Genomic DNA, 17,877 nt, shown 5'->3' with positions numbered 1-17,877 from the left:
ATCAAGTTCGGTACTGAGACGGTCGTTTATTGTCATACTATTGCGAGGCGGAGATTAATACCTTGAAAAGTTACACTGTTTTGTTTACCTTTGATATGTAGATTCGAACAATCATAAAACACTAATAGCATAATAATATCTGGTACCTGAAAAACGTCAAATAACAACACTGACGAACGGTAAAAAGTGAATATATATTGTAACAACAAAAAAATATTGCAATCAACAACTGTTTACAAAGCCTCCTCACTCTCACAACATTCACTCTATCTCTCTTTCACACACATGAGGTATTTTTACATGTGAAGTATGGATACAAATCATGGATCTCATTAACATATCATTCCTTTTAATTTTTAAACCTTTATGTGAATTTAGGGCATTTGTCTGCCAGCTCCTGTGCTCTTTTAAATTAACTTGAGTGCCAGCCCTCGGAAAGCGGTTAACTAAGACAATTGGGTCGGCGTGGTTAAATCTTTCGTTCGACTGAACGTTTGCACCCAGTCGTAAGCACGACTTTATACAAGTTTCTCGGACGGGGGTATTACCTATAAGCCTCTCTCGTCCAATGAGAACAACTACTCAATTACATAGTGATGCAAAAACTTAATTGGCTCCAGCTGCCGGAATACACTAATCAATCGTCGGCGCGAGCAAAAATTACCTTAAAAACCACCATGCAACAAATAATACTATTTCACGCACACGACCTTGCAATAAAAACAACTACGCTTTCCACAATTAAAAAGGACTCATCAGTCAACTATCGACAAATTAAATGGGGCGACGGGGCGGTCGGTTACACAAGAAATGGAGCACACTTTGACAATTTACACTAAATATTAAAGAAATGAAATGGAGCTTCTAACCCTGAATGCAGACAATTAAATTAGCACACCTGAACATGAAATGACTCTTTTTTATAACAATACCAAAACAATTTTTTAGACGCGGAAGTTAGGTTTGGGTTTTTCTGAGTAACTTTGCAAATAAGTGAGACTTCGGCGTTAACTGTACGGTGTTGATACTAACGACGCACGTTTACATGTACATGAGACCCTCTGAAGTATACTGTACCAGACTCTGCTACATGGCGTGGTCATTCATCTCTCCTGGACGCGGGACTTGCACACGGTTCCTTTGTGGCGAAATTGTCCTCCGAGGTCGATCGCGACGAAGAATAATTGCGACGATATGGTGTACTTGCACCTCCTCAGAACCTCGGGCGTTCCTCTTGTCACTAGCGTCGGGTGTACGTGGTCACGCGCCGGTTCGGAATATCTCTAGTGTCGGGCATCAATTGGACGTCGATCTGCAATCATCTCTCTCTGGTGCCGGGCTTCGTTTGGGCGTCGTTCTGGTATCATCCTTCCCTCTCTTTCTCTGGTAACTAGCTTCGGTTGGAACGTCGATCTGGAAACGTCCTTCGGGCTTTGGTTGGGACGTCGATCTGAAAGCGTCCTTCGGGCTTTGGGCAGTGTTTGGTTTTGGCGTCGTCTGACTGGCTTCGGCGTCGTTGCAGGCGTCAGGGAAGCGACGCCCCCCTTCTCTATCTTCTTTAGCCCTCCATCCTTATGTAGTCCACGCTTGGCAAAAACAAATCACCGCGTAATCTTCACCAAAATAAGGCGCACACTGGTAACTCCCTATCCGCAAGTCGCTCACAGTACGTAAGGAAACAAAGTTCACGGACACAAAACAATAATCACGCGAGAGTGTAGCGCGGAGATGCTCTCTCTATGAAATCCGGGCAAAAACTGTGTTTGGGATGGTAGCACCGCCTATATATAAGAGATTCGAATTCTTCCGTTGAACAGGACGCTCTAGTGGCTTGGCTTCGCTTTCTCAGGGGATGGAAATGACCTCTCTCCATTGTCTTGAAACGCGGTCAAGTGCGCGTCGTCGATCCTTGCAGGCTTGAGCTCCAGCTGATCTCTCTGGTCATCCGTGAACATGGGTTCGAACGCCTGCTGCGACTCGAGCCCGGTAGCGGCGAAAATAATCTTTCCTTATCTCCGCGTTGGTGCAAATATGTCATGTTCTAGGCGGCGGCTGTCACTCAAGAAAAACTCGTCCCCAACTCCCGACGTCTGGCTCGGATACAAGTTTATTCACAAAAATAAAATCAAACCTCACACTTTCTTGTTTGTGCATAAAATGAATCAATAAACAAAAAATAATTTATATCGAACTGCGTTTAGCATGTCACAAGATACCGTGACAGCTAACCAAATATGAATTATCAAAATGGATCCATGTGTGAGAAGTTTTTAATGTTTAAAATAATTACTAAATAATTATGAAACACGCCTGTTCATTTATTTTCACAAGAAGATAAACTTGCCCTTAGAAAAAGACTAGCGATATCAAGAAGAAGAAGAAACAATTTAGGCTTTCCATTCATTCAATCCATCCATTCAATGAAAGTTCTGTGTTAGAGTGAGATTATTTCCGTAACAGCCCTGGCCGTTCTGCGCTTGCACCTTGGGAGCGAGTCATAACTCCCGACACCTCCAATCAAGAAGTTAAACGCTGACGTCATCTCTACTCTGCGCCTATAGCTAACTCTATTGCTCACGCTGTACACTGCTCGTAGGCTCGCTGGCTAGACTCGCACAGTCAGCTGGAGATGTTCCGAATGCACTCGGACTCTACGCTTATTGATAACCCCTCTGCACTTGCATGCATCCAACGGAACATCGCCTTTTCTTATGAGCTGTTAATTTTTTTAAAACTTTTTCCACCCATCCATTGAAACAAATTTGGTGGTAACACTTGCATGCATGAACGAATGTACGTTATGAGAATATCATACGAAGTTTCGGATGAATTCGTTTGGTTTTCTTTCGGCTCGCATATTTCGGAAAACTATTAAGTAATAATGGAACATGGCACATACGTAAATTATTAGCAAGTAGTCAATGAATTTAATTTGATTTGAATTTAAAATTTTGGGTGCGTAAGCACTTAGGCTATTTTGCACCCGTCACATTATACAGGGGCCAGCCCCTTATCATTACAAATGACAACTCTAACGTTGCATAACTAAAAATCTTAAAATCTTCTGACTTCTGTTAAAAGCTGAGGCTCTAAACGGGCACTCAGCACACACAAGAACAAAAACAGGACAACACACACAAAATTATACTGGCCATAGTACCAGTCGCCAGAGCCTCGTTAGTCTTCAGTCCAGGGTGTACTACATGGAAGTGAGGTTGACTTTAAGTAGTCAATGAAGATGTATTGTAGAAGTTCATATTTCTTCATCAGTAACTTATTCTTTTGAAGATTCATTTGTGAAAAAGTTCAATTGTTGTTTACTGTTTCGTTTGAAGATTCATTTGTGAAAAAGTTCAGTTGTTGTTTACTGTTTCGTGTTGCTGGCGTTCTATAAGCTTGTTTGTTGAAAGGCCATTCTCAGCTAGGCTAATCAGGAATGTCAAACCACCGTGCCTCTACTTGTAGTACTTAAATTAACACAAACCTAGCAATGAGATGATGAATTATTGTAAGCGATATTAAAGCACTAAATTAGTAGTTTAAAAAAAAACCAAACAGCAGAAAATACAACCAAATGGGTGAATTGGGAGCTATTCTCGTCCACTGCAAGAACGAAGTTAATGTAAAGAAAACCACGTGACTTCCTTTCCTGTGTGTTAGTTCTGGCATTATTTTGCCAACACATATATTTGCATTAACTAGAATTCATAACACAAGTTCAATATAGCAGCTACGTTGAGTGGATAAGGCTTTATCACAAGCACTATATTCCTGCGCGCCAAGATTTCTGCACAGCTACCATTTTAATAACCAATCCACGTATGTGTTTACATTGACTTCGATCACACAACGGACAGAGCACAAACTGTCCTATTGTGACATCATGTAGTATTCTAAAACAAAGCTGGTACTTGAAGTGGGTAAATAATGTAAGAAGTGGATGTTAAGATATCTTCGCAAACTACTCATGGTAATGATGCACTTGTTTGCTCAGCGACACTGAAGTGAACCAGGTGAGAAAAATAATCAGAATGAAATGCAACCGGGTTACGAACTATGGGAAGGAGACCATTGCCGGTCGTCCACATGGCTGGTTCGAGGTCGAGGGAAGAATTCAAGGCGACCATGGAACGTTCACCTGAACCAGAGTTACGCAAAACCTGTTTGCGCCGGGAAAGTTGCTTGGGTTCCATCCGAAGATCATTTTCCATTACTGACCTCCCCCGCCCGTAGACCTGGAGGATTTCCAGACAAAGCTGGCAGGCGTCGCCGTAGGGGACATTGCCCCGCATTCCTGTTGTGGATGGAAGTTCCAGCAATATTTTACTTCCGGTACTTCTTCCTAGACATTCAGTAGATTCTTAACATGCCAGGTATCGGAGAACGTTTCAAAATGCCTCAAAACAGAACAATTATCTCGCGAACTTAAAAACCCTCAGCCAGCGCAGGAAATAATGGAGAAATCTAAATTTGGCGGTAATTTGAAACTGACCAATAATAAGGTGAAGGTTATTATTGAACATGTACACCCAACGTGAAAGGAAATAGTAAGCGATTTGTCCATTATTTTCATTCGGTTTGATTTCCACAATGTGATGATCGTGAATTGAAATAATAACGTCAATAAGCAAAGGACAACATAGAGGGCATCGCTGCCCATACCCAGAAACAAGGACAGTGGTCTATGTGATTTTATCTCCTTCATTGCTGTATATGCAGTGGCGTGCCCAGGATTTTCGAAAAAAAAATGTTGTTACGTGTACTTTTTAGTAGTCAGTAATTTTGCCATATGTTCCTGCCATTGTTTTGTTTTTTTGTAGGAATACTGGGTCAAAGGCGAACCCCCACCAACCTCCTTGGCCACGCCACTGTGTGCATCCACATAAAAATACGCAAAAACTATAAAAGGCACTCATAAGCTAATAAAGGTCTCTTAGAAAAAAATCCTCAATAATAATCGAAATTATGTTGAGAGTTATCAAATTACATTATAAGTCACAGAACATTGATTGATTGATTGAATTGATGTTTTAAATCCACATAATGCACAGGAAGGCTAATCGGGACTGAACCTACAGGTTAAAGTGGAATCCGAACCACTGTGCCATGTGCCTCCACCGGTTATCGAACCCGGTACCCCTTGATTACAAGGCGACGACGTTACCACTACGCCATCGGGGAGGCCCTAAGTCACAAAACATATCATGATATTGCCACATTAGTAGTTTCGCATTCTAAAATGTGCTCTGGGGTATCAAAGCAGAGTAACACGGAAATCAAACACGAGTTCAAGCTTATGCAGAGAGGAAGCATGTATTGCTCCGAGCCCCAGTCGTAAAACGGTTGTTCAAATGACCTTACCTGTATTGATGGTCACAAAGCCTGCATCCTTTCATTTCAGATGGAAAGAGAAAAGTGGGTGGGATCTCCCCTCTCCCCCTCCTCTGCACACGCCATATTTCAATTGTGCTACCATCGCCTGCTCATTGTTGCCCCGCCCACTAAATCGTCATGCGGATACTATACTTTTCGTTTTCAAGCACTATATTTTTCGTCTTGAAACACCATACATAAGTTTTCAGCATGAAATGTGGATTTTTCTATGGCGTATTGTGTATCGATGTAACCTCTCAGTAAAGAAATCACGAGTTCGATTCCCGGCGGAGTCATATTATACAGTGATTGGTATCCCACTTTAAACTGTAGGCCCACTTAAGATTAGCCTATCTGAGCATAAAGTGGACTTAAAAAGGAAACTTTGATAAAGTGTAATCAAGGGTCTCGTGTTCAATACCTGGTAGAGGCACGTGTCAGTGGTACAAACTCCATTTTAAGCTCTAGGTCAGGCCCGATTAGCTTGTCTGTGTATAAAGTTAATTTAAACAAAACGACTACGGAGAGTGGTATTACTACTAGTGTTATTGTTGCAACTACTAGACCTACTAACAATGATAGAAATAGTAGAAATTTATTATGTTATTCACTGTGTATAAGTTTGATTTGCATTTCCAATTCACACGTAGGAAGTATTGTAAAATTTTAAATTAAATTATATATTAATATTTTATAACCAAAATATATCAAATTACCAGTATGGAATATTAAAACAACAATTTGCAACTAATGTAGTCTTTGTAAGAGGAACTTGTAATTTGCTAATTTCAGAGTATTAGAGGCGAGGCAGACTCCTGTAAGACGTTGCATGAGTTTCTACAGTCTTCAATGTACGTATATGGTACAAGAAGAAGAAAATCGACTTTTGTGAGTTGTATGCATGTAATTCGAGGGGAAAGAGAGAAATTAGGCCAACGCCCCACCACCCCTTTAGGGCCTCCCGATAACGCAGTGGTAGCGTCGTCGCCTTGTAATCAAGGGAACCCCGGTGGAGAGACATAGTGGTTCGGATCCCACTTTAAACTGTAGGTCCAGTCCCGATTAGCCTTACAGTGCATAAAGTGGACTAAAAACACCAACTCAACCAACCAACCACCTCTTTAATTGCAACGTTTCACTAGTCTGAATTCGTTGTCAGACTAAAGATTCTGAATAATGCGCAGTACATCTGGCAAACCCGAGAAAAATCACAATGCCTTCCGTAATAACTGTAGGTAACAGCCGAGGGGGCGGGGATCGACAACAGGAAGCGGATGAGGGGGAGATGCCTCGTGATCTGCGGAAACATGCTTCGAATCTGGCATCAACACATCAGCCTTCGCCATAGCCTTGGTTGGGGATTTCTGTGAATTGAATCGTTGCCGCGAGTGAGCGGCGAATTTGCCCGCTTCAGTATTTTATTCTGTGACGGTGTGGACTTGAACCAATTCGCTGGCGTTCCTGAGTTTTTCTGTTACTCGTCAGCGTGGTTTAAGCCGTGTGGGAAAACAGTGTGTTGTGCTGCTGTGCAGACGATGGGACGAAAGTGCATTAAGGAATAAGTGCTGTGGTAGTGCGTGATCTGCGTCGAGTGGTTTTTCTATTATTATCTTCCACTGGCTCATGTAAATTTTCTCTACTGATTTCATATTCAATTCCTTGTCGAAGGTTGTGAAGAGTTCTGGTGTATACTTGTGGTCTGTGTTTGTAGACATGCATTTCTGTGATTCCTTACTCTTTCTCTGTGCTAAAATATGTGTATCAAAGAGGTGAACGAATCGTCACGTCATTTCTGACGGCTCTTCAATTCACGTTCTACTTTTCACTTGCAGTTTTGATGTTGCATGACAATATGTAATTTGGCACTAAAGCGTTGGGAATGCACAATGTTGAGCCTCATTAAACCCTGTTTCAGATTCAGTCGTATAACAGTGGTACCCTGATCTATTTCACTAGCTTCTAAGTTGTGCCGGCAGAAAACAGCTCTTTTTCAACAGTCTTTTGGTTCAAAGTCAGCATCCTTCTACTGTGACACAGAATACCTTAGTTTTGCATCACACATCAACAGTATGCATTGCTCCAACATTGTGGTTGGTTATTGATTGGTATTTGTTGTGGATATCTCGTTCTTCAGAATACATATACATTCGTGAGGTCCCGGTCATTTTCTGCACTCTTTTCCAGTTAAGTTTCATCTAGTCATTCATTGAACTTAACAAAATTGTTATTCCGACTGACTGATGTAACTGAAATTTATGAATTCAGTTTTGGAAACTATTTTCTGAAATTTTAAGATTTGGTGTTATCTATTACTAGTGTCCGAATTTGCTATCACCGTAAACTTTAGATGATATAGCATAGGCTAAGGAAACATTGTTTTTCATGGTAAAATTCAATTTTGGAGCTTCTCACACCTATTCTTCAGCTGTTCTGCCTACCTCGTTAACGATTTCAACTCCCCCGTAATCTGTATCTCCTGCTTGCGTGGCCTTACATTTAGCGTCATCTCATTTGTGACATTGTGTTTGTGCTGCAAAAGGACGGTATATTACACAATGAACATCCATCCGGGTTAGATTATGGTCGTTGGCGTGCAGCGTCATCGTAGCGGTTAAACAGATTATGTATGCTTTCGCTGCTCGCAAGGACAGTATGTGAAGGCTGAAGTGGACAAAAAAAACAAGTTGCAAAATGCCCTGCGTCGCTCCGACAGGCTGTGGTCCCACCAAGGGCATTCCTGCACGGATCAACTCTTCTTCCACTTCATCCAGCACGCCGCTTCCGTGTGGTCACCATGGATCCGCGTGATTTCCCCGCACGCCACAGACCCATGGATGTCTTCTGCTGGAGATACGAGGAAAGGGTCACTCAGTACTGCTCCTGGTACGGTAATCTTATTTGTTCGCTTGATTTTAAGCTTGGCTACACCTATCCCCCCAGTTTTTATGATTGGCTTGATTTTTTATATTTAGCGTCGCTTTTCTGCCACTTTTGGCTAATCGCGTCGATGAGGGTGAGTGAACACTCACAAAGTACACCCATACCGGATTCGAACCCGGCACCGCTGGCGTCGTAGCGCACTGTGCTAACCACTCTTCCACGGAGGTTGGCTTTTTGTCATTGCGATTGTTATTTAGTGTATTCTCATTTTTATTTTAGGGGTGTATGGGGTCACCTTTTGGGGAGGCACCTTAAGTCAACCTGTACACCGCTGTAACTTGCAGGTCTACGAGGTTCTGGCGCCTGGACCCACAGCTAGTATAATCCTCTGTGGGTCCGTTTTGTAGTTTTAAGTTTAACAAATTGAGTGAGAAAGTTTTTGAACAGACATTTAATTTTATTGTTAGGTCCCTGGTTTCAGTTTCGTTTTAGTTAAGGGGCTACAGCCCCATATTGTATGGCGTGCCTGAATAGCCTAGGCGCTGACTTGCTCATAATTTAGAAATCAATCAATCAATCACTTTTCTTTTATTCCTTAATTTTGTTCTTGTAGTTAGATGCCATCCCTTCGCATCCCCCTCACTTCGATCATTGGTTTTAGTAATAAAGGCAACACGTTTTTAACTACTGAAGATTGTGACTATCATTTATTACATAACACTCACAATTTTATAGTGATGATGACAAAATATTTGATAAGAAGAAGGATATCTCATTATCACTCTCACCGTTATTAAAGAAACGTATTATGGGACATGAATATTTGAAACTCGTAAATTGATTCATGTGTGTTATTTAATTATTACATGTAAAATTAGATTTTTATGTTTGTTGTTAACTTTAAATAAGATTTATAAAAGTTTGTTACGGCACTACTCAAAAGCCAGTAAAGAAATCATATTTCTCCTTCCATTTTATATCAGGATATAATCAATGAAGAATATCAAAATGAGACGCACATCTAACTAATATAACAACATAGCTTAATTAATTAAACGTATACATTGCACTTTATCAGTACTTCTCATCTTCTCAATTCGCCAAAAGTGGCAAGAAAGTGAATTAAAATAAACCAAACCAATAAATGTTAAAAAAAAAATATTACTGTCTACTAAAAAAAAGTATACGAAATTTCTGGCCATACCACTGTTAACATCTCTAACGTTTGTTAGTTCTCTCGTGACGCATTTCTTATTGTAACAAATATGCTCCATATTGTGTACTTAGACTACAGTTATACAGTAAGGTATTGCGGGGAACATCGGATTTTTATTATGAAGAGGCTAAGAAAGGTCGAATACCACTGAAGTTTCAAAGCTCGTGCAACAGGAAGAAAGTTGCCGTTAATCGACTTGAGGCTGAAAGTTAGAAATTACAGAGGTTACGTCATTCTTGCCATACGTGATGATTCCTTTGAATACGACATTGCGGATTTCTCCCTGTGATTAATAACTGTAATAACACTTCCAGGATATATTTTGTAGCGTAATAGTCATGGAATCTAGTTTTCAATTAATCTTAAACCTTGAACTTGGACTATAAATAACTGCAAAAAGAGATGATTTTTGTGGCAACGTATAATAGCTCTTAATGCTTAGGTATACTTAGCATAGAATTAGCCATGTGCTCGGAGAGTGACGTCACATAAATTATTCGGAATAAGAGTTCGAGAATTCCAGGAAGTAGTGGTTTCGCTGTTGTATTGATATGAAGTTATTTAATGTCGCATTTCTACATCTTTATGTTGACAGCTGCAATAAGAATGAGACAAGATTAGACCAAAGAACGAACACAATCAAACACGTCCATATCATGCACAGGTATATTATCGTGGTCACAAGTCTTAAAAATGACCTGATATGAAGATTTCTCCCAGTTTGCTGTTTAGGCAGATCTAATGAAGCCTATTATTATTAAGCTTCATATCGCTGTGTTGATAAATGGATTATAGAAACACAGCACTGCATCAACAGTATTTGAACACAATAAAAGCACCTCAAGTCGCATTAAAATCATGTGTTAGATTTTCATATTATATAGTTACACCTAATATTTCAGAAAATATGATCATCATTCAGAAGATATGACATATTCTCAATCGTCTTGTAAGTCTTAGATGCAATTTAAAAACGCTGCAATGAAACACACTCCAATAACACTCATTGAAGAATGTTTGATAAACTGTATCTCTGTTCCATTATTTAAAATGAACTCTCTAACTGGGTGTCAGCCTGTAGGGTTCATTAATGAAAATAAATAAATACATAAACATGATAAAAGAGAAAACAATAAAAATATATGAATATTAAAATTGGTTTGCAAGTACTATAATATAAAAAATGTCTGAAGTTCTCTTAATATTATGCCTACTGTATCGACAAAAAAACATTTTTGTAACTAAACCGGTATGTTTATTGCAAAATCAATCTTTTATTATTTTAGGCTTTTTATAATATTTCGCTTGTCATGTGCTACTATAATTAAGCGGATAAGAATTTTGTGACGTCATGGCTCTGGTGCCTCCCAGCTGGAGTCGCAGTAACGTCGTGCCCTTTTAATCAAAGGGATCCCTGGTTCGATACCCAGTGGAAGCACATAGTGGTTCGGATCCAACTGTAGGCCCAGTCCCTATTAGCTTTTCAGTGCATACAGTGCACTTAATAAACAATCAAACTAAAACGTTAGGACTCGATATTTTAAAATCAAATTTTATTAAATTTGAAATTCGTCCTGATATATGAATCGTCGCGATTAGCCACAAGTGCAGGAAAGCGATACGAAGTAAATAAATCAACCAATCCTAACATATACCTATATATAATTCGGAAATTCTATTTACTTCAGCGTTGCGTTTTCATGTGGTTATAATCACCCATTTAACACACATGCACTCATAAAATTATAATAGGGTCACTTCAAAAGGATAATAGTAGTATTAGTACAATTTTATATTAGCGATGTTGATCACAAATTGTTACTCTTAACGTAACGGTTAACTATCTGACGTCACAATGATTTTTGAACGGACGCACTTACAAGCAAGCAGCTTCTTATGCACCACAGTCAGCTGCAAAAATATACGTAGTCTGTAGGGTTGGCTGGATAAAAAACGCTTCCGTCCACATACAAACTAGAAGAACGGCGTTTTTATTTGGCGGGATGTTCGTCCTGTATACATATTCAGACAGATGGCCGGTGAGTTGAAAGTTACTGAACATTACTTCCTGTGACTTCGAATGTTGTAGGGATTAGTACGATGTCACTGGTCAGTCACAAAACCGGAGGGATTAGTACGATGTCACTGGTCAGTCACCAAACCGGAACGAGATGTATTGTCTTCTAGTGTGCATTGTTGTCCAGTCTAGAATATTAAAGACATTATTTTAGAGTGAAAAGTTTGTGCTGCCAGAGACTTTCAGGCCCCGCATCTCAAAAGTAATAATAATAACAACAATAATACATGCATGTATTCGAAAGGAAGAAAGTGATCTGCTCTTCAATTTTCGGTGGCGATTTACGTGTCCAAAGTGTAATCCACTCTCGATTAATGTTTGTGTGACGTTTATTATTGTTAACTAATCACCATTCAAAAACAATCAATATTCAAGCCATGACGAGCTCGTTTCTTTGTGTTTTGTAATTATGATAATAGCCAACAAAAATTAGTTACGAAATTACTTATATTATGCTTTTTCCTGATCCTGTTATTGTATTTTTAATTTTCTATATTTTGTTTTATATATATATATGTATACATGTGGATGATAGAAGACGAGGAAGGATGTGAAATCACAGACAAAAAAGGAATATCGAATGTGTGGGGAAAGTACGTTGAAGAGCTCTACCAGAAAGAGAATCGCCCAGACAGTCTGAATGTAGAAAATGAAGACGACGTGCCTGACGATGAGAAAGGATACTATATCCTGAATGAAGAATTTGAGCAAGCACTCAAAGAAATGAGGAATGGGAAAGCAACGGGCACTGATGAAATTCCTGTTGAACTTATCAAATGCCTGGGAGATGGAAAAAGAGAAATACTGCACTTATGCAATGAAATCTATGAGAAAGGGGATTGGCCACAAGATTTCACGGAGACTGTTTTGGTACCTCTGCAGAAGAAAAGCAATGCCAGAAAATGTTCTGAGTACAGGACAATCAGTTTGATATCTCACTCGGCAAAAATTCTTCTAAGAATTCTGAACAGACGCCTATACTCGAAGGTCAGTGGCGAGTTAGAGGAAGAACAGTTTGGTTTCAGGAAAGGAAGAGGTACAAGGGATGCAATTGGTTTACTGAGGACCATTGGGGAAAGATATTTAGAGAAAGGAAAGGAGGTGTTTGTAGTATTTGTAGACCTGGAGAAAGCCTTTGATAGAGTGAATTGGGTTAAACTTTTAGAAATTCTGAAGAAAATTGGTGTAGATTGGAAAGAGAGAAGACTTCTAAGCAACTTATACATGAATCAACGAGTTAAAGTGAGAACAGGAGACGAAATGACAGAAGGCCGTGAAATTGGAAGAGGAGTACGACAAGGATGCTGCCTATCGCCTACTTTGTTTAATATTTATTTAGAAGATATAGTGAAAACTTGTTTCCAGGGCACAGGAGGTGTCAAATTAGGAGGAAGAAGAATAAACTGCATAAGATTTGCTGATGACATGGCATTATTCGCTGAGGATGAAATAACCATAAATAGTATGTTAGAAGAGTTAAACAGCAGCTGTGAGCAGTATGGGATGAAGATTAATGTAAAGAAGACAAAGGCAATGGTTATAGGACGGAAACCAAGAAATATTAATGTGAGAGCAAACAGTGAAAGAATCCAGCAAGTGGATAGCTTCAAGTACCTCGGATGCACTATAAGCAGTGACATGAGCTGCAACCAAGAAGTGAAAATGAGAATCGCAATAGCAAAAGAAGCTTTCAATAGAAGAAAAAATGTTTTTTGTGGACCCATGGACATAGGTCTAAGGAAGAGATTAGTGAAATGTTTTGTATGGAGTGTAGCACTATATGGTGCAGAAACCTGGACGTTGAGAAGAAATGAAGAGAAACGACTCGAAGCTTTTGAAATGTGGACATGGCGAAAAATGGAGCGTGTAAAATGGACAGACAAGGTAAGAAACGAAGCCGTACTGAAAAGAGTTGGTGAAAAAAGATCTATACTGGAGACCATCAAGAAGAGGAAAAGAAACTGGTTAGGACACTGTCTAAGAAGAAACTGCCTGCTAAGAGATGCCTTGGAGGGAATGGTTGAAGGAAGAAAAGTCCGTGGAAGAAAGAGATATCAGCTTATGGATGATATTAAATTAACTGGATCGTATGCTATTACGAAGCGTAAGGCAGAGAACAGGGAAAGCTGGAGATTGCAGTGAAAAACCTGCCAATTAGGCAGAAAACAATGAATGAATGAATGAATGAACATAAGTTTTAACATTACATATATTTGAATGTTTAGTTATAAAATATGCAAAATGATACATATAGGCTAAGTCTAAATATGAGTTTACGGCAACAAAGAAATAAAAATAGACCTAATGAAAATATGAAGAAGAAGAAGCAGGCTCACTATGTAGAAGGCTAAAGAAATATATACAGCCAGTCTTACTTTAAATACTGTCACAATGTTTTGAATGAAATAACTGAAGATGCTTTGAGATATTATAATATCCCACGAATTCGTTTTACACGGATATTATGTTATGTACACAAAGCACTAACCATTGTTCAAAATGGCCACCTTTTGCCCGCACACATGCTCTGTCTCTGTGGCAACTCATCAATTGCATTATGCAATGTAAGGAGGGGGAAATCTGCTACTGTCTTCAGAGGAGAGCGCTTCAGACTGGCAATACTGTGGCGTCTCCTTTTGCAAGCCGTGTCTTGAGAAACACAGACCACAATTTGTGGTTGAGGTCTGGACTGCCAGATAGCCAATCTGAGTGAGAAATGAAGTCGGGCACATTCGGCTCAAGCTGCACTTCTCACCATGAAAGAGAGTTGCTGAGAGCATTGTCTCCTGCTAAACTCGGGCCGTTATTTTTACCCCTTTCTCCTAGAATGGAGAGTGGTAGATCACAACTCACTCCCACCACACATGATGAAGCAGGTTGGTGGTCACCGTGGACCATAGGTCACTTTCTAACAAACAAGACGTGGACATTTTGGAAATGTTCAGTTCACGGGAAATCACTGCCAGTTTCCGCACATGATCACCGATTTCACCAGTTGCACAGTCCTTTCACGGTGCCTGCCTGGGCCTGTCATTCGTTAGTGTCAATGAAACGCTAGATGGTACGATACACGAACCACTTGGAGATTCGAAACTACTGGAGAGCTTTGAAAATTTCTCGCGCTGACTTCCCTACCTTTGCAGTACTGTAACCAGAAGGCTCGTCTCATTCCATCAATAGAAGCTAAACACAAACGTTCTGTTACTTCTGTAGCTCAATGATTCACGTGTTCATTCTCGCCGGGGTAAGTTGTTGACTTTGAACACCAGGTGAGAAGCCACCATCCAAAGTTGTGACAGTATTTATATCAAGACTGTGTGTAAGTGTGCATGGTGTGGATATATACAGCGCTTTATTTCTGGGAAGAAAGGTTCCGATACTCTTCACATTGATTTGTTAATTTGCTACTGCTGCACGTTCATAAATGATTGTGCATCTATGTAGTTAAACACACGCACATTTTCGTTAATTTTATTTTTAACCATTGAAAGGTGTCGGCACGGAATACCGTTGTGTACCATCAGAAAAAGAGAAACACACTACGCGTGTGTGTGTGTGTGTCTAGGGGTTTTCTTTCGATTCTACTGTGCATAAAGTGGACTTAAAACACCATTTCAATCAATCTTTCGATTCTACAAATATCGCACCCCTCGTAAGTTTCCGCAGCATACAACCATCCCCTCGATTCCATATCATGGCTCCGCCTATGGTCAATGTATAGAGGGAAGCGAAACGACATAACTGCGAAAGTTTTACTTTCTCGGCTGTTCTTGTACGAGATTCTCTCAAGTATTTCATCAATTCAATAATATTAACTCCACCATCTGAGATCATCGATGCAAAACCGTCTCGTCTCGGTGGCTTTATCACGAGAAAAAACAACCTTGAGCAATCAGTATGGTCAACAGGTCAATTCCCTTCCCTAATTACTAATAAAGACATAGGAAATGTGTATCTTTATGTCGAAGACACGACCAAATTCTGCAACTGCATCTACTAAGTATTCACCCATTAAGCCGCGTTTAGGACATTCGATATGGGCAACGGGATAAACAGGCAAGTAAAATAATAAGTGCCTAAGTTTCGTTTCTGATCTTACCAGACAGAACGAGACTGGCCGTAGGTGCTTTCCGTGGCACTGCCCATCGAAACTGTGCTAACGTATTTGTCCCCAAGGAATATACATGCTTTCACGGGCTGGTTAGTGTCACGCAGAATAAACCAGGGCGGGAATAGTTGCGAAACTCGATCAGAGCAACATTATGCGAAGAATTGCAACATTTATTGATACATAAGCATGCATTTGTTTTTGTCATATTCCGCCCTCTCACGAATGAGAGTGATTCGTTGATCTCGAATCGTCATTTATGGAAAGGCACGAACTTGAACAGTATTCTTGGCGTCTGTGCGCTGACGACCTTACCCACTAAGGTTCTCGGTTCGAGACCTGGCCAAGGACGTATATTCCACTTTTATATATATATTCGTATAAATATCACCCATCCTCATTGTCGCCATGCACCTGTAAAGGTAGAAATAGGCAGAAATCTACTTGTCAGGCAATATTCCCCCATATTGTTAGATTACATGGGACAGTATCACAGCGTGGTACGACGCCAGGGGTCCCGGGTTCGAATCCCGGCCTGGGCACGTAATTTCTTTGTGAGTGTCCCTTCATCAATTTTATTTATCATATCACTCATCCTCAACTTCGCTATTTGCCAGAAGTGGCAGAAAAGCGAAGTAAAATCAAATCACACTGGATGGGGCTTATTAACGTTAGATGAGAAGTTTTAAAGAACATTCCAAAGACATAAGAATCTTGTAAAACCATCCTTTTGGATGTTTAGGGACAAGACGCTGGGATGGATGACTGTGATGCAATGGCAACATTCAAGTGACCTTCGAATTCTTGTTATTGTTAACACTTCTGTTTAGTTGAGGAGGATGCTGTGAAAATATTTCCCATCACGCAGTACGGGGCGTGGTCGCTAGATGATAAGTCACGAACTGAAGCTTAGAAGTGGGGCAAACGTGACCCTCCTTTGCCTTTTGCATCAATTGTCACTATGTTATTGAGAATACGAGTGACTTAAAGCCCCCTTGGGCTTTTGAGCCTCCTTCAACAAACGTCGCTCTCCTCGGTGGCGCATCTCGTTAGGTGGTCGACCCATGATCTTTCTACGTCATGGATCCATATAAATTTCGATTTCCAGAGAGTTTATTTATATATTCGTGTTTCTGACTCGCTGCAAAGCTTGAGTAGACTTCTTGTTTTTAGTGCGACATATTTTTAGGCACATTTCCACAAGTAATATAATTTTTGATTGGCCTAAAAATTCAAATTTACACTCGAAATCTGAGTTTTCGAAATCGATGAATCTAAACAGCAACTAAAATTGAATTAGGAGTAATCTATCCGCCATTTTGGAATATGGCGTTCGTTCTTGCTGTGTTTGTCAAACGTAGCTTGAGTTTGCACAGAAAGGCAAATCAGGACTGGGCCTACAGTTTAAACTGTTATCCGAACCACTTTGCGCCTCCATCGGGAAACGAATGTGGGAAGGGGACGACGTTACCACTATTTATTTCAGAATTGAACGCAACAGGTATATTTCCCAGTTATTGCGTTCATTGAGAACATTATTGATTAATTGCACAGATCAATGTAATATAATATAATATATAGACAGAAAACACACTTAAAAAAACATACAAGTCATATCGTAATTTATAATTTATGCCATCAGGGAGGAGGTGATTCTATTTGTGTGCACCATAAATACTATGCTTTTAGAAACTGAATAATTTAAATTACATTAAATATAGTTAACTACGTATATAATAACCGTTAGTACTTTTAAAAAAACTGCGTAGGTTTTCGATAATTAAATGGCAGCGGAAATAAACCATCATCATAGTATTTTTTACATCAATACTTTCATTTCCTGGCATTAACGTGAAACAATTACCTAAGAAGAATATAAAATTGTCATGGAAAATGATAATTTTTTTAAAAAAAATAGTGAATTCAAAAGTTGGCTATTTGATTCGCAACGTTCCAAAGATGTGTATCCTCATTCTTTGTTCAATTGAAAACCAGCAACTGAATCCTTTATCCTGTGTATGGAAGGTTTTCAGTATGGTTGCCAACTTCTAGTCCCATCTGAAGACCAGAGGAAGGAAGACAACAAAGACGCCAGCTGTGAGAACTTACGACGTGCGTGTCACGCGGTATTTTTTCTTGTGTGTAACAAAGGGTTTATGAAGCCACACCTACGAAAGAGCAGCTTTTAAGCAGCCATAGCGACACCTGCCATTAAGAAAAGGA

The 17,877-nt window shown here is 39.8% G+C and overlaps 1 protein-coding gene across 10 annotated transcripts in view; it reads left to right on the top strand.

Annotated features, from left to right (window-relative positions):
• LOC146001539 (uncharacterized) overlaps positions 1-17,877 on the top strand; it is a 480,502-nt gene that overhangs the window by 301,696 nt on the left and 160,929 nt on the right. Inside the window, exon 1 of one of the 10 annotated variants that reach the window (XM_083138982.1) lies at positions 6,737-8,256. The exons of the other annotated variants lie outside the window; for them this stretch is intronic. Within the exon in view, the coding sequence (XP_082995108.1) occupies positions 8,168-8,256 (89 nt within the window). The 5' untranslated portion in view covers positions 6,737-8,167. Of the gene's footprint in view, positions 1-6,736; positions 8,257-17,877 lie in introns of those variants that run through there. 10 annotated transcript variants of the gene reach the window in all.

Source organism: Lepisma saccharinum, chromosome 17 (assembly GCF_977018435.1).
Source record: "Lepisma saccharinum chromosome 17, izLepSacc3.1, whole genome shotgun sequence".
Taxonomy (NCBI): Eukaryota; Metazoa; Arthropoda; class Insecta; order Zygentoma; family Lepismatidae; genus Lepisma; species Lepisma saccharinum.
Note: the sequence above shows the minus strand (reverse complement) of the source record. Positions and strands in the feature narration are given on the sequence as shown.